The following is a 24803-nucleotide window of genomic DNA, read 5'->3' as shown; positions in this document are numbered from 1 at the left end:
TAACACTAGCTGCATCATGATTTCTAATTTTCTACCAAACACTAAGAAGCAAACACTAGCTGCAGATATAATGAATAAAAGCTGAAGGAGCTAGCCAATGTGCATCATTAGGGTGCATGGGTGTTTTCCGAATGTTGTTCAAACCGCAGAAGAGCATGACAACCCACTATAGCCCAACAATTCTACAAGCTCAAGCACCTTCCACAATGTTTGGTATCAAAAGATGAATTATTTAAACATGTACTGAAAAGGCGCAACTTATAACTAAGGAACCAGTTTTTAAATCTCGTAATTAGATTCAGCAGCATGAGAATAAGTATGTTAAACTAACCTTCATACCAGTGAGACAAATAATGCAGACATGCCTGGCCCTTGGATTAGGATAAAATCTAGTACCAGTGATGAGTCGTCCTTTTCCAGGTGAACACACCTCGTGTTGTCTGCTTTGTCTATCACTTGACTCCATGTAAAGCCTAGGTCAATGACCGACAGTGTCACTCCCCTTGCACTTGTTCCTCAAAATCTTTTTCAGGGCTGCCAATAAATTGAGCTTACTAGTTCAAGTATCCTGCATGAAGGGAAGATTGTCTTCTGTTAAAACCCTGAGGCTCTGATCGGAGGGATAACCCTTGCACTAAAAGGGCGCAGGCGCAGCGGACAAGCTTTATATTATGTGCAAGTGCTTCTTCATACTTCTGTGCTGGGATGAGTGACAGAGAACTGAGAGAAGAGATCCTGTGCTGCAGATATTTGATGGATTCTGAAATCACTGTGTTGAAGTAATTGAAAGATCAGGTTGAATGCCAATAGAGCTCGTGTAACATCAACACAAGGACTATTTGAAGTGTAGAGCTTGTTTTAGCATTAAGGGCAATGCGACAATTTCGTACTTAGATTGGAGATGGACTTGTTTGAGTAGATATTATGTAAGCTGTCTTTAACAACAGCAACGGTTACACTTGGTAAAAATAAGAAAATTATGTACAGGCACATTGTATAGTATGCTGGAAAAAGAGTAACCGAGTAACTTGTAATGAGCCCTAGCTTAAACAGTTCTAACTTCTAAGACTAGGATATACACAAAAAGGTCCTTGACTTGGGACCTTGTATATTATGAACTCTTGGATAACAGAACTTATTGACTAATCTCCAGATACAATCTTTCAACAACAAAAAGATAGTGCCAGCTTAAGAGGCACCTCAGACCTAACATGTAAGTAAACCAAAACGAGTTTGAAATAACAAATAAGCGCAACTGCTGAGCAAGTTACCGAATGATTGATCATACTCTAACTGCTGAGCATCTCTATCTGAATCCCAGATATCTCTAACTTCCAGTGCCAGAGATAACAGAAAAGGACCCATTTTCTCTGGATGCAGGCAAAGCCGCTACTTGGGATCAGAATACAAGAAATGAATTAGATTAATCATCTCTTATTTCCATCCGCGAGAGTTCCATGCTCTGTAGATTTCTTCGGGGTTACTTGCTTAGCTTGGGCTCCCTAGGTCATCACAAAAAGAAGAGCAAACATTGTCAATGCTTCAACAACTAGATAGTAACTTGAACATTAAAAATGCTACAAGTTTACAACATGGCAATAGCCGCCACATTGCTCATACCATCATCTAAGAGTCATATTCCAGAGTAAGCAAACAAACTTTCAAATAAGATAAAAGTCAGATACGAAGTGGTAACACTACTAGTAGATTGAGCTGTTATATATGCCTTTACCTGTATCAACTACTGAGTTCCCTAAAAACTAAATGTCATTCCAACTGAGCATGCATTACTACAAGGTTCAAACTAGGCATTGCATGGCATGAGTGAAATGGCTAAAAAAATCACACATCGTGCAAATTTTTCATTCTCAAACAGCCTGCATGGAAGCATAAATATACACAGATGTTGCTTGCATGACTTCTCTCTCTCTCCACCCCTCAATTAAAGCTACTATGCAGATAAATTGATATCATACACTGGATATGGCTGGTTTGTGATGTTCAATCCCTGGTCCCTTGTTGACATTTAACCTCCGCAGTGATGGAGCTCGAGCAACTGATGAAGCAGCTGCAGCTGCAGCAACGTGTATTCTGCAAAGAAGAAGCCGATTAATCCACTTTAACCCATAAACAATATTAGTCAACCAACAAGCCATCTCACTCTACGATACCTTTTATGTACATCAACATACTCATCTGTTTCATCAACAATCTCCTCCTGTATTTATCAAGAAATTCATCTTGTAAAATCCGATGCAAATTGAATAATATTCATAAATCTGAAATGAAGAATCAACATCTGCATCCATTTTACCTGCAGGAGTTCTTCGAATACATCTTCCAGCGTGATGATACCAATGACTTCACCATCTTCAATATCCTCTGACAAATGGGGTCCATTTGTTTCTCCAACATTATGGTGTAAAAGAACTTCCTTTTTCATATTAGTGGGCTTTGGTATCTTGGGTATGTCAACAACAACATGATCTGACTTTCCATCCTGCTTGGATAGCAATGGAGTAGTCAGTTCGGTATCCATGCCACCAATTTTTCTACCTTCATCTTTTTCTCCCTCAATTGCTGGTGGATGAGCCTTAATTTTCCCTCTGGCTTTTACCACAGCAGCCATATGACTGCTGCCCTTTTGAAACTCATTCAATATATCATACAGTGGCATATCGGCAGGAACTCTGGAATATGACACAAATGAACACCGGATATTCCATAATTGGTATAAGAATGGAAGAAAATTTTTAAAGATGTTGAAGCATACCTTGGGATTCTACGGATGGAAACAGCACTGACTGGGGTCTCAGTTTCAGGCCGTACAGTAAGGAGACTTTTCACCTGATCCACAAGATAAAGTGAAGAATCACAAATACCAATTACATACTTTACAGTTTAGCGTGTTCAGTATACAGAAAAAATAACATCTAGAACGGATACTTATTACATATCTCCTAAAGATCTAAGTTCTGACACTCACCAAGAGAAGTCCAATAATATTCCTTGGATTCCCAGAATAGACAGGAACTCGACTATGGCCCCGAGCAAGAACTTTCCCCATTGCCTCCCTGTAATGATTGGAGATCAATAAAGATGTATTCAGATAACACACAATCTGTTCAACAACTTATGCTAAAACCAATCTACTAAAACTAAAATGCTGCATGTAAAAAGAGACTTCTTGAATCATTTTCTTATATAAATTGACAGATTGAATGTAATATGAAAGCGAATATGGCAACTAATCAGAGTATTATGTTTCAAAGTCAATAAGATGGGTGATTGTGAAGCGGAACTTACCAGTCCAACTTTGAATTGACATCTAAGGAAAAGGTTGATTCAATAGGCGTCATAGCCTCCTCAGCAGTCTGTTGAATGAAAGCACAATCAAAAATAGGATGCATTTGACTAACATATTAGAATTTAGTACTTAAGGGCCGAATAGCATAAAAATTCATCTAATAGAGTAAGCCATTAATTCGATTATATTCATGCAGTGTGAACAATCAATTAAATGCCCAAACAAAATAATAAAGAAGTATCTAGGTGCATTTAGAATGTATACTATATAACAAAACAAGAAAACTACGACAGTTAAACATCAAAACATACATGCCAATTTCATATATATAGTACCTTTTCGGTCAAGTCCAGTGCTCCACTAATTATTGTTGTTTCATCATGTGTAAGTTCACCACCTTTGCCCTCCTATATAAGGAAAGTAACAAATGAAATTTTCTAGACTGCATAGAGAATTTACTTGAAAAAAAAATAATATTATTATTATAGATAGTTCCTCAATCCTCATCAAGTGATACCATATTGGTTTGGAATTCACTTTACCTCCTTGCTGTGGATGGAAACAAGGGCTTTTAGCTGAGCTCGCCTAAATAATGCTTCATTATGTCCCAGAACACAATCCAAGACCTGGAAACATAAAAGTTCTTAGTATCAGTAATGACATGTCACATCTCAAATGAACCAGCCTCAGCAATATACATTCATTTGAAATCTATAGACATGGTGCAAGATAAGGAGAGAAACATTTTCAATTATTCATCAAAGAATTTACCTTTCCTATAGGATAAGCAATTGGGAAGCAAATAAACATCAAACCACGGACAAGCCAAACCAAGTTGGAACCTACAGCCAGTCCGTATCTAGTGCATATTGCTTGTGGAATAACCTGACAGAATAAAAACAACCACCAAATCAGAATGTGATAGACCCCGAATCATAAACCAGCACCACCAGTCTAACATTAAAACCACACTGCCAAATCACGGAAAATAAAAACTCACCTCTCCGAAAAACAGCACAAATGTGACAGACAGAATAATAGCAACATACTCATTGAATATCTTGTCCAAATATATAGGAAGCGCCTGCACACATTGAAAAATGAATCACTCCAAGTATTCAAAAAATCAAATCTTTCGAAACATTTCACAACCAATTGAGTCATTGCGCAATCAAATTAACAATGAAAAATGATCAAAGTACTCACTTCCATAGCTCCAGCATTACACAGAAGCAAAGTGACAAGCAGCTGATGCTGCTTCTGAACCACCGGAAGTATAGCCGCTGCAACAGAATTAACCGAAAAACCCAACCACCAAAAGAACACAACTTTATTCATTTCAACACAAAAAGAACCAAACACAAACAATTCGACAAGACAAGGGACAAGAACACGAACCCGCTTGTTTCTTCTCAGTGGGAGTACCACTCCGCTGGAGAATCTCGAGGTCGACGAGGCCGAGGGACATGAGTCCCAACGTTAAACCGGACATAATTCCGGCGAAGAGGACGAGGAAGCAGGAGAGTCCGGCGTAGATGAACCACCAGAGATCGCCGAAGGGTATGGCCTCGCTTTCGAGACCCGAATTCCGGACCAGCAGCATCCGGGCTATCATGACTCCATTTAGGGTGTGCATTTTCTCGTGTGAATTGAGAAGCTTCGAATTCAAATGATCGATCTGTCTGAGAGTTTGAGAGAGGTTCAGTTCCCAGAATGATAGGATCTGAGTCCGTGCGACAGGGACTACTTGGTTTAGACTTCAGAGTGTGGTGTTCTCTTGGGAGTTTGGTTACACGTGGCGGGATCAGAGACGAGGATCTTGATTTGGGTACGATCGTACAATTGGTGCTAAACTTGGTACAGTACCAACAAGAGGTCTTGCTTTTATGGTTGGTCTTGAATCTTGAGAACAATAGTATAGGGTGTATGCCAGGGATTTTCTTCCTTTAGAGCAGTCTCCAAACAAGGATGGTCTCCAATCCTTTGTCTTCTTGATGAGGGTTCTGATTAAAACTTTATAGCCATGGTTTGTAAATTGGTATATAACTTTATTAAGAATCTGTTTGAGTTTTTAAGGAAATTGTGAAAGATTTACGTTGATGTGTCATGTTAAGCTTTGATACTTGGAAGAGATTTTAAAATGCGTGCTGTCAAAATTGAGGAGCGTTAATGTTATAAGTTGCATTTAGCATGAGTATGCTACTATCAATTAGCGGTATGAGTGTTACATTTTGTTATGAGCCAGATTCGGGCGATGAGCCGGATGTCTGGTCACATTGTTTTCTTTCGTCTGCATCCTCATTCCACCTGGGGCCTACAAGACAAAACCGGGTCAGAGGTCAAGACCAATAGGATGCCGGCCTACGCATGTGGGGAAAGGCAAGGGGAATGTGGCGGCTACACATGTCCGGGTTCCTACGCATACTCTCCCGCAACCACAAGCATCTGGAGATCGTGCTCCTGTGTCATCTAGGCCAACTCTACCACTACCACAAGTGCATCCCCCATCACAACCTCTGGGGCGGATGGTGACTCCTCTGGGTTGCTCGTTGATTCAACCTAGTATGGTGGGGCAAAGCTATCTAGTGGTGAAGAAAGGGGTGTCCTTGAAGCTTGCACCAAGTAGTTCAAATGTACCAAAGAAGGGTGGAGCCGGAGGCTCGACCCAAAGTGATGTGGCCAAGTGATAGAAGAGTGCAAAGTGATGTGGCCAAGTGATAGAAGAGTGATGCGTTGCATCTTTATGTTTTTGCTTGTACATGTAACTTAGTGCTACTTATTTTTGTTATCAATTTGATTGAAACAAGTTTACTAATTTATGGAGTTTCTTTCCGGATTATATTTATAGTGTTTATGGCCCGTTGGGTCTTTTGTTTATATTTAGAGTAACATTAGGGACAAAATTGGAATAATCATTGCACGTTCTCTTGAATTTAATGGTTAAGTACAGTAGATGACTACTTGAGCCGGAGGGAATAACTAATTGAAGTGTGTAAACACTTATCAAAATAAGGCATAAAATGCAAAACTTTTGGGCTATGTTTGTTACCCCGGATTAGCTGGGATTGGGTTATGGAGTGAAACATGTTGGTCCGAAACTTATGTTTGGAAACACACGGGATTAGCTTTAATGAAATTAGCTAATCCGCGCATCTCTTATTTTCCGGATTACAGAGAGGCCCCGATTTTGGGCGGACTCTCTAGCACACGTTTCGCCCTCCACCCCGCCTCCTCAGTCACTCTCACCTCACCTCCTTATTCTCTCCTCGTCTACTCACTGCCTCATCGCCTCCTCACTCTAGATCGCCCTCACCTCGCCTCGCCTCTTCACTCTGGATCACTCTCACGTCGCCTAGATTACTTTGCTCACCAGGTTTTTTTTTTCTCTCTCTCTCTTTGTATCATCTGGACCATCATAGAGATTGATTCATCTATTTCTTAGCAGATCCCCGAGCTCTTGTGGTCCTTCATCCCGTGCATCGTCGTCCGATCCAGTTGCTCGGTACCATCGTTGACTCATCTCCGGTTAGTTCTTAATCCTTATCTTCCATTGGAAATGTTTGATCTGGTTATGATTTGGGTTATAATTTGATTTCTGATTTGGGTTATCATTTGCTAAACTAACTGCTGGAGCATCCTAGACTGTAGAGGTTAATTGTTAACCAACTCTTAAATAAGCCAGAACTTTAAGAAAGTCAGTTTTGCTCTGTTTAATTTAGAAGAAGAAGAAGAGAAAGCATCAGAAGTTTGGTACCACAGTGAGATGATCGTCCTTGCCTTTGGCTTGATAGCTCACCCTTCTGGGTTGCCTATAAGTATTAACTAAAACCTTAGGATCTATGAAGATTTCCATGGTGCTATCAAATTCATATTAGGTACTGTAGACAGAGAAATTGTTGTCAGAGGTAACAACCGTGTTCATTGCTTTATGAAGGTCATTGGTTCTGTAGATTATTGGTAGTTAACGTATAAGATTGCTGATCTTAATTTTACTGCATCCAAATGTTGTGATGCTAATTCAAGATATATCACCCTATAAGGTGTTTTCAGATGGGGAAAGAGAGTCTGAAATTCAATTAAAACTCAGCATTATACAATTCTACCCCTTTCATTTTTGAGTTTGGTTTATTGGCCCATGAACTCATATGAGGTGCAAGAAACATTGGAAATTGGAGCTGTAGATTTACATCTTCACTCCCCAAAAACAAGAGGTGTCATTCCATCCAAGTGGGAACTCCCTACTTTACAGTAAAATTTTCATCCAAAACCAGAATATCCCAAAGCTTTTGCTAGCTCTTATGCTTGCATTCTCTTGTTCTGCCTAAAGGTTAGATTTCAACCTATATATATGTGTTTTTGTATTGTTGATGCAGATGAACTGATTTGGGTACATATTTGGTTTTTAAATGGGATTACTGATCCATTATAGGCTAAGTGATTGTGTGCCAATTAGGAATGGTTCTTCTTTATTTCTATGTACATTGAATGATTTTTTTCCATGGACATGAGTTTTCCACAATGAAATTTGCAATTGAAGATTATACGCTTCTGGTATTTAGAGAATGCAATTGACAGGTGAAAGATTGTTAAATCTGTGTTGACTATTCCTGATTTTGTTACATAATTTAGATGTGGTCTGCTTGATTCTTGTTTTGTACGTTCTATTTTATTCTTTAAAATAATTTTGTTTGTAAAAGAGAAGAAATTAAGGAAATAACTATTTTGGACAGAATTGTACTTCACTTCACAGGCTGCTAATTCTGATAAGTCAGCTGCAGTTTCTGTAATTTTATGAAAGGATTATAAGATAAATCTCTGGTTTTCAATAGCTTTGCATCTAAAGTGAAATGAATGGATTAACCTTTTCCCTCAGTGATGAACAATTAAACTAGGAAATTTGAGGTCATAATGTTTTTTTTTGTGTCATTTTCTGTGGTCTGGATTTAGTTTACTTAACTTCCTTACGTTTTATTGCATGGAATGATGTTAAAAAGTATGTGGAAGTTGATAGTATTGAAGTGTGGGAGACTTATGTGAAGGTAATGATGTTTATGCATGATTGGCCATTGAATGATGTTACTTGTTTCATTTGGTTTCTTACTGATTTTCATGGATGCTCATTTGGTTGTTTCATTTTCTTCCTATGCCATAGAACAACAAAAATGCAGCAGGCTGGAGAAACAAATCTTATCATATATTAGGAAATGTGAAGAATGTGAGAAGGTTGTTCCATTATAAGCCAATTGTTACAAGAAATATCCAAATCAAGAAGATTGTTTATATAAACATGTGTTATTAATGAAATATTTTGTTATTATTGAATAAGACTTGTTATAATTCAAAAATTCTTTCAGTAACAAAATTTATTTAGTCTGGTGGTTCGTCAAACATGAGACTGGATTATTTTGCTAGTTCTGTTAGTTAATCCGAGACTGCACCAAACATGGGTCAGGAATTAATGTATCCTAATCCGAGTCAGCACAGTCTGGGAGTAAGCAAAGACTTAGTCCGGAATTAGATAGTCCAGGGTAACAAACGTGCCCTTGGTGTCGGAGATGTCTTGTGCCAGAGGAGGTAATCATTTTGGAAATAGACGCAAGTGTTGTGTAATCCATAGGTGGGGTAAGACCCAGCCATTCTCATCCCAGAGGAAGAATGTAGCTGATCTGGAGGCACCAATTATCTCAAAAGGGTCTTCCCATTTGGCTTTGAGCCCGGTGGGTGGGGGTATGACCTCTTTCATGACTAGTCCCCAAGTGTCAAGTCCCAGGACAGTACCCACTTATTATAATGTCGGGCAATCTACTGCTTATTATTGATGCTCCGGAGGTGAGTCATATCACGGCGTTCCTCTAGGAGGTCCATGTTGAGTTGTAATACGACTGTGTTTGTATCCGGGTCATAAGATTCCACCAGTTCATTGGGGATTTCGATTTCAACTAGAATGACAGCTTATGTGCCAAATGATATGAGGAAATGAGATTTTCCGATGGCAGTAGTGGGGGTGGTCCAGATGGCCCACAGTACCTCATGAAATTTTGATGCCCATAGTCCTTTGGCTGCCTCTAATTTCTTCTTGATGGTCTATTTGATCATTTTGTTTATTGCCTATACTTAGCCATTTGTTTATGGGTGTACCGGAGAAGCATAGAAAACAATGGTGCCTTGTTCCCGGGTGAATTCTCGAAAAGCCTCATTATCAAACTGTGTGTCATTGTTTGTGACAAAGGCTTGGGGAATGCCAAACCGGCAATAAATTGCTCGCCACAAGAAGTTGATAACTTTGTCAGTTTTGATCCGGGCCATAGGCTCGGCTTCTACTCATTTGGTGTTGTAATCAATAGCGACAATGGCGTACTTGAGTTATCCCGCAGCAGTGGGGAATTTGCCGATGAAATCTAAGCCACATTGGGCAAATGTCACTAAAGAGACAATAATGGAGAATAGGGTCGGTTGGAGTGATTGGCAAACTTATGGCACTGGATGCAAATGCCTACAATGACTTTTGTATCTGCCTCTAGGGTACGTCAGTAGAATCTAGGGCTTTAAGTATGCTCAAGCCGCTCGTGTTTGGCTCAATTTTAGCCCGTTCGGCTCGAACTCGTAAAGCTAAATGAGCCAAACTTGAGCTTAATATTAAGCCCGACCTTGAAAATGAGACGACTTTGAACTTGAGCTCAATATTAAGCTCAGTATTCGGCTTGTTCGACTCATTTAGCTCGCGAGCTAACTCGAGCTCGTTAAAAGCTCGGCTCATTTATTAAGCTTGACTTAATAATTTTTATAATATATATATAGTATAATTTTTATATGAGAAATAATATTATAAATAATAATTAAATAAAACCCTAATCTTATTGTACACTAGATAAATAGTGTTTATTATGAGTCACAATTCGATCAGTTCCATAAATTTTTCACCACCCCAAATGGCCAAACCCTAAAGAAACAAACAACTCACATCGTCAATTCATCATGGAGCCACAAGTAGGTACTCTACTGTTCCCTTCTTTCTTAATTAAAAGATATTTTATATGATGATATGACATCAAATTTTAAATTTATTTTGAATTTCTTGATTTAAAAATATTAATTTCAAATTATTCAAGCGAGCCCGAGCCTAGCTCGAGCTTTTTCAAGCTGAGCCGAGCTTGAACATAAAGGAAAATAATCAAATTTTAGCCCGGCTCGAACTTGATCGAATGAAAATGAGCCAAACATGAACAACCCACTACTCGGCCCGGCTCAGCCCATTTACACATGTAGTAGAATCCTGTCTGGATGACTTTAAACATTAGGTTTCTAGCACTGGAGTGGTTCTCACAGCTGCCACTATGGAGAGATTGCAAAATTAGTGTCCTTGTTCTGGGGTAACACATTTCAGCTAGGGAAAGGACTGGCCCCAGCGGTACAACTTGCCTTCTTGAACCAAGTACATAGCAGCTTTGTGCCTTAGTCATTGAGTCTTCTTCTTGTCAGCCGGGAGGGTGCCATTGGTGAGGTATTGGATAATTACATCCATCTAAGAGGGTGGTGGAGTTGGGTCCGTGGAAAATATTTCATAGTATGGTTTGGAGATACTGGGCCGGTCCAAAATTTCAATGACTATATTCGGACAATCTGTTTGTGGCGAAGATGTAGCTAGTCAGGCTAAAGCATCTGCCTTGGCATTTTTAGATCGAGGGATCTGCCAAATTTGGTAACTATTGAATCCCTGGAGTAAAGCGTCAACCATACTTTGGTAGGAGGTTTGGTGTGAATGTTTTGACTGAAAGTCCCCACTACCTTGGTTTACAACAACTAAGAATCACTAAAAATGTGCACATTTGTGGCGCTAAGTTCTTAGCAAACCTTAATACCTGCTATGAGTGCTTCACACTCGGTTGTGTTATTGGAGGCCTTAAACTCGAAATGGAAAGCGTATTCGTATGTGTGTCCCTCTCGGCTAGTGACAATGATTCTAGCCCCACTAAGCTTCTTGCTTGAGGAGCCATTGACATGGAGCTCCCACACTTGGTCCGAGCGGAGGGTTTCTGGAGCGTGTTTGTCGTTCCTTGGAGGGGAATAAACTCAGATATGAAATTTGTCGCTGCCTGTCATTTGATGGCAGTTCGGGCCTTGAAATGAATATCGAATTCTCCTAACTCTATTGCCCATTTAACAAGTTGTACGGCGGTTTCAAGTTTGTGGAGGATCTGTTGAAGGAGATGGTTTGTAAGAACGTGGATTGTGTGGTCTTGAAAATACTGCCAGAGGGTCAGCCCACCGTGACCAAGGCAAGGCTAGGGCGAGTTTTTCAATGTCCGGATACTTGTATTATGCGTCATTGAAGCCTTTCTAGAATAATAAATAGGGAGTTCATTTTCATGTTCTATCCAAACCAAGGCAGAGCTAACCGCGGTGGAAGAGACAATGAGATATATATAAAGAATTTCCCCAAGCACTTGTGTATGGAGGGCTGAATTAACGCTAGGTAGGCCTTTATGTAATAACCCGAATTTTCAATACCATTTCTTTTAATTTTTCAAAAATTAAGGGAATTGTAATTTGATTAAATTCACATTTTTTACGCCTTTTATTTTGTCGTTGTTTGAAATAGAATTCGGTTTCAAGAGCCAAATGTGGATTATTTGATTAAGTTCATTTGACCCATGAGTTGACTTTTAATCAGTCACTCTTTTCAAAAAAAACTTCCTTCATAGAAGTCGTAGAGTTCGTTAATACGAATGCGTAGACGCATGACACTCTTTAATCGGATGTCGTATGTGGAAGTTGTTAGCAACGGAAGTTTGGTTCCCGATTTTGGAAAGAGTATAAAAGGAAGGAGAGGAGATTAGAAATGAGAAAATCAGTATTTTTGTTTTCCAAAACTAGCTCGGTTATTGTTCACCCGACCCAAAAATCTTCTTCGGCCAATTTCTCCACCATCCGACGCCGCCTCGCGTTGTGCCACCTATCAAACTGACAGGCTCGACGATCTCCATCTTTTTGCTACACTTTGCACTCCGGCGACAACCACACACGGCACAACAACTGCCGAAAGTTACTGTTGTGTCAGCGCTGCCTTCTCCGGCCGCCATAACTCAAGATTCTGGGGGGGTTTGTTTGTGTCAGTCCCTGCAACATTCCCACAAAAGAAATCGAGCCAAATCGAAGTGTAAGTACCCGAATCAAGAATTTCAATTTCTTTTGTCTGTGAATAGTGCCGATTTTATGTTCTTCGTCAATTGGACTGTTTAGGCTTAGATTTAGACTTTGGTGTCAACTAGAAAGTTGGGTTGGAAATATTATTTAGGTTGTGGTGGTGAAATTTGGTGATCATTGGTGATCACCAGAATTAGTGGCGGTGCTGCCACTGTCGGCGGCATGTGGTGGTGTGTTGGGGCATATTTTGGAGTAATGGTTTGCTCCATTGTGATGTACTCATCGATACGAGTGTCTACATAGGTCATTTGCTTATGTTAGATGAATTCGTTGATTGTTATTTGTTGTTGAAAATTCGATTCTTATTGTGTTTTGTGTTGTTGTTGAGAGATTGGAGGAAGTGGTGGCCGGTAGTAGTTGCCACTATGTTTGGCAGTAAGTTTGGCGAATTTTTGTTAAGTTTTGGTGGCAGACCGAGAGGTTGGTTTTTATGTGAACTTTGGGTGGTTGGAGGGGTGTTGAGCGTTTTGGTAAACCAAGTAAGCTTGGAAAGAATTGAGTGGTTTCCTTTAGTTTTTTACTAACATAAATTCTTGTAAAATTGAGTTTATTAGTCAAAATATTATGGTTTAGTTTTTGTTACTAAGTGATGTTTATGTCGCATAGGTTTGTGGAAGCAAGTGAGTGATCCCACTTAAAGATTGCAAAAGTCGCAAAGCGGATTTAAAGTGAGTAAACCTCACGTCTATGCTAGTTACCCTTAGCGGTAACTAGACACATTTCGTTGAATTGCTTGCTTTTAATTTATAATGAGTGTGTATATATTCGGTGATATATATGCGGATATCTAATTAGTAAAAGGATGGGCATATATATTGTGGATTATATAGTGTTATATTCATTTAATGCTTTAAGATATTGTACGCATTTCGTTGGTTTATATTGATTGTAGAGGATTTGACCGAGAGGAAATAAAATGTACCTCTCGGTAAATTAGATGTTTGTGGATGGAATAACTATATATTTGAAGTGTTTGTTTGTGTTGTTTGACCGGAATGGAATAAAATGTACCTTTTGGTAATGTTGTGGTGCGTTTGTGAGTTTTTATTGATTTCTTGAGTTGTGTTGGTGGAAAATGGACCGGGAGGGTAAGCGAGGTACCTCCCGGTAAAATGGATTTGTTTGTGGGTGTGTTGATATTGTTGATGTGTTTGTGGTTGTGTGATTTTGTGGTGTGGCCTTAATGGCATGTTGTGATGTTGTTATGTTTGTTGTTTTTCTTTGTTTGTGTCAACGTAGTTATTGGATCATTAACCAATATAATTGTTTTAAAATATATTTTGTTTTAAAAATATGAACTTGATTGACTACAGTTCATAAGTAAGTAAATGAGATTTTATAAAATGGTTTCAAAATGTTTATGGTCAAGCACTATGTTAAATGTTGAGTATCATTGTGTTGATGTTGTGGGTTGTAGTATTGGTTTCTCATTTCTTTGTTCTTATTATATGTTTAGTGATTTCCTGAACTACGCTAATATGCAGGAATCATTAATTATTTATTTTTGTTTGTCTTATATGTGTTTAATGATTTCCTTAATTATGTTTTTATGTAAGAATCATTAATCAATATTATGTGCTTCTTTTTAGGTGTAATTTCCTGAACTAAAATTTATGCATGGATTATACTTTTTATATTTATTTGTTTAAGTGATATCTTGAATTATGCTTTCATGCAGAATCACTATTTGTTTCTTGCATTTCTTTCTTGTGTGAGTGTGTGTTGTAGTGTGATGTGTGTTTGTGGTCAGTGTGATGTGGTATGTGAGTTAGATGTGTGATTTGGTGAGGACGTTGGTTTGGCAACCAACGTTGTAATTATAGGTTAAAGTCTCTCCTGCGTGGCGAAGGAGACATATGTTGTGTAATAATTTCGGTCTCTCTTGTGTGGGGTATGAGATCGTTGATCCCTCCTATGTGGCGAAGGGGATCATTAGGCACTAAATCTCTCATATGTGGCGAAGGAGATCATTAGGCGTAAGTGTGTTGAGAGTAATGACGTTGTGCATTACGCCTGTTTGTGTGATTAGGGAGTGAGGTAATAAATTGCCTTTTACTTGTTTTAGGTTGTTGAGGGTGTTGATGTTGTTGTGGTTAGTATTGTGGTTGTTGATAGAGTCTGAGTGGTTGATGTTTTTGTGTTGTGGAGTTTGAGTGTAGTGAGATATTGATGTTGTATGTGTTGTTTTCGTGGTGACGATGTGATGATGTTGTTTGTTTATGGAGTAAATGTTGTTGTGAATTAATGGTGTTGTTTACATATTGTTGAATATGTTGTGATCAAGGTTCAAAATATCAGTATCGAATGATATATCATTTTTTTAGGGAGATATCGGATATATCGGATATATATCAAAGATATTGGGAAAAAATATCGTTCCTCTTTCGAAATTATTTGTTTATTTATTATTGAATTACATACAAATAAATACAATTATTAATTTTATCTAGTACTAGAAATAGACTCTAGGTGTTTGAAAAGATGCACGTTGGTCAACAAAACTACAATACTCTGCCCAAAACATACGAACCATATAATACGAATTGTAATGGTTAACATGATAGTTACATATCTCTTTTCAGCTACCAACAATTTCTCCGAGAATTGGATAGTAAGGATGAACCCAACTCGATAATTGATCATAAACGTCTCCAAACTCACCATAATTGTAAATATGATGACCAGATTGATAGTTGACTTCAATTGATAAGTTAATTATCAGATTAATACCTTGTTTACATTAATTCCAAAATTAGTTGCCTTTTCTACAACATGTGGAGGAGGGTTGCCATTTTCATCATCAAGGTGTGCAAGCATAATTCAATCATGAAGAGGATCAATGTCATTCTGAAGTGGTTCACTAGCAACATGAACTAGATCGATATAGTTGTTTTCATTGATCACATTATCATTTGCTCGTTTATCACGTAGTCGTAAGTCGTGACTTCATGTTGTAGTAGCAGTATACGAGTTTTTTCAACTTCATGAGACTACGTTGTCAACCTTTGTTTTGGATTCCCTTAAGGTCAAGGTGAGTACTGGTCACTGATATGGTTTGACTTTTAAGAGTTAAGACTTGAACTTTCACTCCTCATCTCGATATCTTTTACGAAAAATTAAAAATTAGCTGATTGAATAACTACTCTTCTAGTCTTATTTTTTATATCCCATGAGGCTCGAGGTGATTAATTAATCAAAAACTCCATGTCAATAAGAGTTTGAGACATCCTCAAGTTGAGTTAAATTTTTTTAAGTGGAATTTTTCAGATATTTTCTAAAATATCGAAAATATATCAGATATATCGTAAATATCGGAAAAATATCTGAGATATTTTATGTTATCGGAGAAATATCGCAGATACGGGAAAAAATAAGATATTTACCCCTAAGATATATCGTTTTTTTAAGGGAGATATCAGAGGATATATCAGAAATATCGGGAAGATTTTATACCTTGGTTCTGATGGAGTTGAGTAGATATATTGGTTTACTCATACCAGCTGTGAAGCTGACCGGGTTGTGTTTACAATCCCAGTGTACCAATCAATGGTGCAGTGGGTAGTGTTGCAGGTACTTCTTAGTAACTGTGACAAGACAGGTGGGCAGCATGACATCGGAGAGCAGTTTTTTATCCCAATTTTGCTTATAGTTTTGGTGAGGTCGTGAGATTTGTCAAACTGTACTTTTTACTTTCTTGTAAACAGTGAGTTTGGATTTGAGTTGTAATCGAGTTGGTTGTTTAAACTAGATGTTGGATATTCAACTACTGTAATGTAATTTCAATTATATTGAGGTTATTTTAGAGTGTTAGCGTTCTAAATTTTGAAATTTTACTGTTCAGAATGTAGGGTTACTACACTTTATATTGAGAAAAGCGGCTTCATGATTTGGACCCCACTCAATTTTTTCTTTATGCTAGGTCCGGATAATGTGAAAGAAGGGGCGCATCAGTCAGTCAGCCGGGAGATTAACCGGGTCAACACTACTAGTCGGCTGGTTAGGCATTGCCCTTGATTCCGGGTGGTAGTGGAGCTCATTTCCAAAACAACTTGAACTTTATTCGGGTTAGCCTCGATACCTCTCTCACTGACCACGAAGCCTAAGAATTTACCTCCGGCTACTGTGTGGTGGAGAAGGATTGAAAAGACTTTATCCAAACTATTAATGTGACCGATGGGGTTTTGCTCTTAATAACCATATCATCGACATTCACTTCCACTGTTTTGCCGAGCTCTTGTTCAAACATTCGGGTGACACATTGTTGATATGTGGCGCCTGCATTTTTTAGACTAAAGTGCATGACTTCATAACAATATAGGCCCTTATATGTGACAAAAGATGTGTGCTCCTGATCAGCCAGGTAAATCTTAATCTAATTGTATTCAGCATAAGCCTCAAGGAAACTAAGGAGTCCATATTCGACTGTAGCGTTAACCAATTGATTTATCTGGGGCAAGGGGAAATGTCAATGAGACAAGCTTTGTTCAAATTGATCTATCCACACACATCCGCCAAGAGTCATTAGGTTTTTTTTACCATTACAACATTGGAGATCCATGAGGGGTAGGATACCTCCCAGATGAATTTAATGTCCCTTAGCTTTTAGACCTCAGTCTGGATTGCTTGATACTTTTTTGGGGTGAAGGCACAGCGTTTCTGCTCGATGGGCTTACTTCCCTCTGTTACGTTTAGCTTATGAGAGATAAAATCTGGGGCAATGCCAATCATATTTCCGTAAGACTAGGCAAAAACATCTTCTTTTGTCTGGAGATAAGAGATTAAATGTTCTCGAAGCGCCGGATCGAGTCAAGTGTCGAGCCGGACACGATGATCTGGGTGCACACTTGATAGAGAAACCCATTCTATTTCTTCAGCCGATGCAGCTCTTACCTTTGGTGGGTGTTTCTAGAGTTTCTTGGCCCCTGTTTTGGAACGAGGGTTCTCCCGGGTCATCATGCGGGTCATCCACCTTATCTGTTACGAATGGGGTAACAACCATCATTTCATACCTTGCTTGGGCCTGTGATATAGCCCCTAGTTGCCTTTCTACAATACTCGGTTGATCTCCCAAGATGGTTAGGATGTCACCTGGGGTTGGAACTTTCATCAATAACATGTGACCAACAATAAAACTTTGAAGACCCATAGCACATTACATCCCAATATGAGGTTGTAGGAAGATGGACAGTCAACTACTAAGAATCTGGTGGTGATAGTGGTACGGCGGGGCAAGGCACAAATATTGATTGATAGCCGGTCTGATCCTAAAGGATGCACTATCTTGCTAGAGAAACTTACAAGCGGCTCATGGTTACTGTAAAATTTATCTTTGTCCCGGTGATAGAAACACTTTATACGACGTTCTTAACATGTTTTTACCTTCAGTTATACTTTCCTTAGATCATATTGTTGTAGTATTGAGTCATTTAGTCGAGTTAGGAGTCTATAGTAGCGTTAGTTGCATTTTGGTGCTAAAACAGGTTGAAAAACACATAAATTGTCGAGAGTCCTATTTAGAGTAGCATTCTTTGTGTAACTAGGAAACCTAGTTAAATTAGGAGTCTTCATTAATCGGCATTTCTATAACATTTGTGATAAATTGATAATCCTATTTGTATTAGGAGTCCTTTTTAAACTAGGAAACGTACTATTTAGGAAAGTCCTACTTGAACTAAAACGCTTATTCAGTAACTTTTCTAATATTACTCTCATATTCTAGTACTTGATGTTTTTATATGAATTATCTTGTCTTTGTTCTTGTTTTTCATTATTATTATATTTTAAAAGATGAGATTGTGTAGCTACAATGAAGAAAAAAAATAGAGGAAAAGAAGCAAAGGAGGAAAATAAAGAAAGAATGAGACACCTAAAAAGAAGGAATTTATCAAAGGAGATTGCACCGACAAAATTAAATGAAAGAAAAAGAGAGAAAGAAAAATGAAGATAAAAATAGATAATGCAAGAGAAAAAGAATGAGACACCTAAAAAGGAGAAAAAAAGGAATTTATCAAAGGAAATTGCACCCACCAATGACAAAAATAAGTGAAAGAAATTGAGGAGAAAGAAAAAGGAAGAGAATAAAAAGAACTAATGCAAGAGAGAAAGAAAGAGACACCTAAAACGGAGAAAAATAAGGAATTTATCAAAGGAGATTGCACCCACCAATGACAAAAATAAGTGAAAGAAATTGAGGAGAAAAAGTCTAAGCTATAATATTCAAGAAGCCAAAACTCTTCTATAAATAGCACATCATTCACAAAGAAAAATCATCACTTCTCCTTAGCATTCAAGAGTCAAAACTCTACTAAAACACCACCATAAAATTTCCTCACAAATCAGCCAAGCCGTCTACCCCAAAACCATCATCATCTCCACCGAGTTTCACTTATTGCAGCCGTACCTCTAAGGTTCCTACAACGTGTGATTCTCGCAACTCATCTCCATGGCTTCGTTTATTTGTGTTAATCTACAATTTTTTGTCTATGAAGATTGTAAGTTGTTGTTTATGTGGAAGTATTGGTTTTGTATTTGTTTTAGAATTTTCAGATTGTATTTGATATGTTTTTGAGACTATGCCGAATCTATGTTATAATTATTGAAGTTTGTATTTCTATTTTTGTGTTCTACTCTTTTTTTACTTGCTCTTAGATACTTTTCAGATATGTGCTATCTTCATACGAATTTAGTGCTTGAATGCAGTCCCTAAGATTATATTTGAGTGCTATCTTCATCATCCATATTGACACAAATCAAATCATGTCCTAAGTATGTTCGGTTTGTGTTAATTAAATTGGGAAATTCTGGAAATTTACATGTACCCTATGGTGAGTGACGTCACCGTGAAGCATGTCTCCAACAAAAATTTGGTGCTTAAATGTAATCTTGTTTGATTTCTACCCTAAGTGTTGTTAAACTTGATTGCATGCAATTTAGGTGAGGCCCTAAGTCAACCTAAATGTCAATAGAAATCTTGCATGATTAGATGTTTCCATAAGGCTCTAATTGTATTGGTGTCTAAAAGTATGTAATCAGATGAATTAGAATGCATGATAGAACCAAACTTGTAATTATGTGGTGCATTGGTGAATTTGGTTTAATTTGGTAAAGAAAAGTCGATCATGTAAATAGTAATTTTGGTTTTATTTTAATAGTTAATAATCAATCTCAAACCCCCCCCCCTTATTTGTTAACACTAAAAGTTTAGAGTTCCTTTCAATTCCCTAGACTGAACGATCCCTGCTTATTATATACTAACGATGATATTTTTCAGGGTTAATTGTGTGATGTTTGCGCGTCCCATTAGCGTGACAAGCCATGGAGTCTGTGTACTGTGTGCAAGCTAGAGCATATTGAAATTTTTCTAAATGGCCCCACGGGTTCGTGTTACTCGTATACTTAACTATTTTGAAAGGTTTGTCTTCGAGTGGTCGTTTGGGGGTAAACGGTCCAGGTCGACCTTCATATCTAGAGAAGAGGGATCGAGACGTGCTCCGAGTTTCAATGTCTTTGACCCGAGAGGCAAGCGTATTGATTATTTGGCTAGGCTGAAGCAAGAGCTGGGTTGAGAGATCAGTCGGCTGGGTCTGTGTGTTCTCTTGGGGGGTGGGGAGGGATGTTTGCACTGTTTCCCTATTCAGCAATAGGTTATGAGGTTGAAATGTGGGGTGCACCTATAAATTGAGGGGTCGGAGGCGGGGTAGGGATGGTATTAATTATCAAATGGTGGGAAAAATATACCAACTATTGGGGGTTTAAAGTTCTGGGGGCAAACTGGGAAGATGTTGGGCCGGATGTTGGCTGGGGAATTGGGACAGGGTTTTCTGAAGTGTGGATTCGTTGATAAGCTACGGCCAAGGCTGCGTCAGTGCCCAACCTATTCTCGAGAGTTACCGGAAGGAGCTGCTGTTCTTTTTCTAACGTCGTTATCCTGGTTCGGGTGGCCTGTGTTTCAGCACTCTCTGCCTCTCGTAGCACCTAAACGGGCCCTCCTTTTAGCGCCAATTGTTATGAGCATGATCCAAGCAATGAGCCGGATGTATGGTCACATTGTTTTCTTCCGTCTACATCCTCGTTCCACCTGGGGCCTACAAAACAAAACCAGGTCAAAGGTCAAGACCATTGGGGTGCCGGCCTATGACTATGATGCTTAAGTTAGCAAATATTAGGCTCTTAAGCAAGAGGTTAAGGACTTATGTAGAAGTTCATTACCTATTTTGGATGGTTCTTATCCCTTTTATAGGCTTGGGAAGTGTGCATGTTTTCCCACATATCGATGGGGGAGATTAATTGTGTGTAGTGGTTTAGTCGTCGTGGGCAGCCATTTTGCGGCGTCGTTGCCGGCGAGGGTGGTGGACCTGAGGGTCGCAGATCACCACTTCTTGGAGATGGCAGCGGTAGGAGTATATTCCACCTTTGGTTCCTCATGGGAGGTGGCCGAAAGTTGAAGAAACTCGCCAGAAAAGTCTCCTTGACTAGGTGGAGTTAACACATTCAACCATCACACAAATGCAAAATTTGTGGTCTAATTTTTTTTTTCACTTTGAAGTTTTTTTTACCTCTTCAATGTATCCAATTGTATATGTAAGATGTTAAAACCGCAATAAACAGTTCTTCACATAAATTACTATCTCCCATCAGTATGTTAAACATAATGCTGCCAAATTCTAATATCCACCACTCCTTGTATAACGATCGTATTAGCACATTGGGCAACCAAAACGAGGCCCAAACCGGTGACATGACACTCAATCCCATCAATATATGTAACAAAAAGACCTAAGCTTTTCAATTTTTTAACTAGGAGAGACGATTTGATAATATTCTACTGATCACCATCGAGTTACATTGAGTCATGTGATTTTATCAATTTTCTTCCTATGCTTGTCTTGGCGTATAAAAACGGATAAGTTTTTTCAAAAACACACAGATTTGATCCTTGATCAGTAAGAGTTGTTAAAATTAGAATCTCATAATTGTAAGTTTGTAACATTGGGGAGAAACTCATTGAAATGGCTAATGGGTGGGCAATAATGTTGTGGAAGAAGTTCTTGGCTGATGGGGTATCCAATTTAGTTCTCGGCTACAATTGTGTTGAGATGCGACAACTAGCAATACTATTAATTTTTTTAGGGGAAATAAAACGAATTCATTAAATAAGAATGATTACATTCGAAAATTAAAAGCTCCTCCAAAGGCAGAGGATCGGTACAACTGAGAACTCAGTTGAAAGTTCATTAATTGTTGATGGCTAGCTGAGCTACGTTGTGTGCCAATTTGTTAGAGAAGCGACGTACGAAAACCACTCGAGCATTTGCAGCTAGTTGTAAACTCCATCGAATGTCAAAGCTAGAGCAAATAACCAATGTTAGTCCCATCATAATTCTTGAAACTAATAGGCTAATAGCATTCACTAACACTTAACAATTAGTTTCCATTATAACCATTATCCGCTGTCTCGGCCTTGTATTCTTATTGATTTCCCAACAGCTACAAATCTGGAAAAAAATGCCCACCTTCATGGTCACTGAAAAAGAGAGGAAAGTAGACTAACAAAGAAATGAGAGACAGAAATAGTTGTTTCCGGATCGGATACACCAACTGAACCCCTATAAGACCTGATTCAAATCAAACTAACCACACCAGTCGACTTGGTTCGTTTTGGTCAATCAGTAATTTTTTACCTTTCTATCTCCCTCTGAATATATGTTATTGCACAAATTAAGGAGTAAGATTAAATACTTCAGATGCATTAATTATTTTTTGTAATTATTCGAATAACTTTTTGTACTGGGAAGTCCATCGACATCGAATGAATTACAAAGCTAAAGTGCGTCAAGAATTTTCGTATGTTTCGATAAGATAAAATTCGTTAAAACCCTAAATTATATGATCGAGGGATCAAGTTCAAGTGTATGGGCTGCATGTTAGAATTTAGTTATTGGGTGTCAAGCGTGTTATCTTTGTGTGTGATTCTCTAACTTTCCGTGTTAAGATTATGATGATTCTAGCTTAGATACTTGATCAACTCAAACCCCATAAATATTAGCAGGCCAGATCTTTTTAAGATTCATTTGTACTCCTCATAGTATTATGATATGAAATCTAGTCTGAAATGTATATGATACTCGACTTTGTGAAATCAAATCCCTGTAAACACGGCCAATATCTATGAGAGATTTTCAACCTAATAATCTAGTTCCAGAAATTAACACGTACGCTAGCATATCTAGCTAGTACTCGAAAATTTATATGATTTCGAATGTTTATGCTCAAACCAAATCTTCTTCGTGTGCACAATTACGTACTAACGACTATTAGATTGTGTCTTCCCCGGCCTGGATCACCCCCACCCACCGTATCAAATTACAAACCTGCAGCAAATTTTTGACTTCCCAGCGTGCGATTTGAATCTACCCTAATTTGATTCTTTCTTCATAATGATCTCAAATTATGAAATCTATGCCAGCGATAGCAACTCCTTTTTAACTTAAAAACAGCATGATAGATTCATGGTATACGTATACGGTACAGACTGGAAGCAAAATACGCATGCAACACATTATATATTTTGGCATAGATCATATATATAAATATCTACCTAGCATTTTTTTTAAATATCATAATTCATGTACGTACGTGTTTCAGCTCTGAAATGAAATAATTTGATACTAAATAAGTTCATGTCTGATTGATTACTAGCTATAGTTAGTAGAATAAATACATCGTTGACTTAGTGTGACCTATATACAAATTAATGATGATAGCTTAATTAGATAACACCTAGCTACTAATTATACACGTACGACGTCTCACGTACAACCAAGTTGGTTGTCCCTTTTTATTGTAATATAGTAGCTCATAACCAGTGAATTAGAGCACTGAATTAGAAATTTGATCGATTAAGATTAAGAAATAGTATAGCTAACACATAAGTTGGTCTTAAAACCGTGTTAATTAGGCAATCGATCTAATCGAGTCATCGTCATATCCAGTAGAGGCTACGCGTTTCTGAGTTGTACACATTCTCAGAATCTCAGCTAGCTTTGCAAACGACAGCAATGGCAGCAACCCTAGCCCTAACTTCTATACAATTACAAATAATGCCACCACCAGCAGACAAGATGAAGACTGAGACCCGACCACCGGAAATAAAAGATGAACTTGAAGAATCGACCAAAACAAAAGGGACCAAGTTTCCAGGAAGACGAAGTAGAAGCAACATGACGAGAGAAATAGGTTAAAAGAGTACAAGAGGGGATTTTGACATTTGTTTTGAGATTCATTCATTTGATTGGATCATGTCACAGCTAGGGTTTGATTAGTTCTAGTTGACTGTGATGGATTTGTCAGCCCTCGATTTTTTTTGCCTTAAACTACTCGACAAACGAAAATCTTTCACTCTTTCTTAGCTTCTACGTGCAATTATTTTTGTTTGCATGTGCTTGAATTGATTATAAGTCTTGACCTGGAGCGACTGTGTGGTTGGCATGCTTTATTTCTCAATCCAAAATCATTAGTCAATTTCATATCATGTGCTTTGCTAAACAGATTGCATGCATGCATTCGTGGTTCATTGTATACACAATTGTCTAAATTATATAATAGAGATATGTAAAGATGAACATACGTACATTATGGGAGCGGTTCATTTCTTAAGCCTAAAAACGTTTAGGAAACATGAGATTGTATACACTGCGTGCTTTGGAATATTGTTGAAAGTGGTTAGGAAACTTGCCATTGATCACGGCCAAGTTTGACGTTGATATTTTTGGGAGCTCTTGCCATAAAGTGGTCTTCAATCCTTTTGTACACTTGCAATCCTTTCTGTTTGAATGTGTAGGCTGCATCTTGATTTGAATCTTTGACGATTGGAGTGTACGTACTTGCATACCAACTTGCGATTAGCATGCATTCCCAATATAGAATCATAACTATATAATCTCATGTGATACACGAACTTTTAGAATTATGCGTCTACTTTAATCACAGAACAGGCGATGTTAACATTGAACCATTCCCTTTGTACTTAGCTTCAAGAGGTTTCAATTATTGCTATTTGCTGAGATATCAATCTTCTAGGAAGTCATTGATTTGAAACGTAAAACCCTCATTGTTCCGCTCCAGCACTTCGATCTTATTGGTTCTCTTGTACGAAAAGGTATACGATTTAGCTCTCAACTTTGGGACAGGATCCGAATTCAGTGCGCGAATGGCTACGGAAACCCTTAGACATGAAGCCTAAAATGCTGTCTGCCATGTAGTACTGGACATCTGGACCATCCTCTGATCTATG

The 24803-nt window shown here is 38.3% G+C and overlaps 1 protein-coding gene across 1 annotated transcript; it reads right to left on the bottom strand.

Moving 5' to 3' along the window:
* Positions 1-929: 929 nt before the first annotated feature.
* Positions 930-5013, bottom strand: LOC126791512 (DUF21 domain-containing protein At4g14240-like). The gene is made up of 13 exons (XM_050517970.1): positions 4706-5013; positions 4514-4590; positions 4308-4391; positions 4079-4192; positions 3850-3933; positions 3643-3714; positions 3307-3374; positions 2987-3074; positions 2774-2847; positions 2315-2690; positions 2172-2218; positions 1977-2091; positions 930-1502 (listed from the first exon to the last, which is right to left on the bottom strand). Exons 1-13 carry the CDS (start codon positions 4941-4943, stop codon positions 1428-1430), a joined length of 1512 nt encoding a protein of 503 aa, XP_050373927.1. The 5' UTR covers positions 4944-5013; the 3' UTR covers positions 930-1427.
* Positions 5014-24803: the final 19790 nt, after the last annotated feature.

The sequence above is a fragment of the Argentina anserina genome, chromosome 4 (assembly GCF_933775445.1).
Source record: "Argentina anserina chromosome 4, drPotAnse1.1, whole genome shotgun sequence".
NCBI lineage: Eukaryota > Viridiplantae > Streptophyta > Magnoliopsida > Rosales > Rosaceae > Argentina > Argentina anserina.
This window is presented reverse-complemented; position numbering and strand designations above follow the sequence as displayed.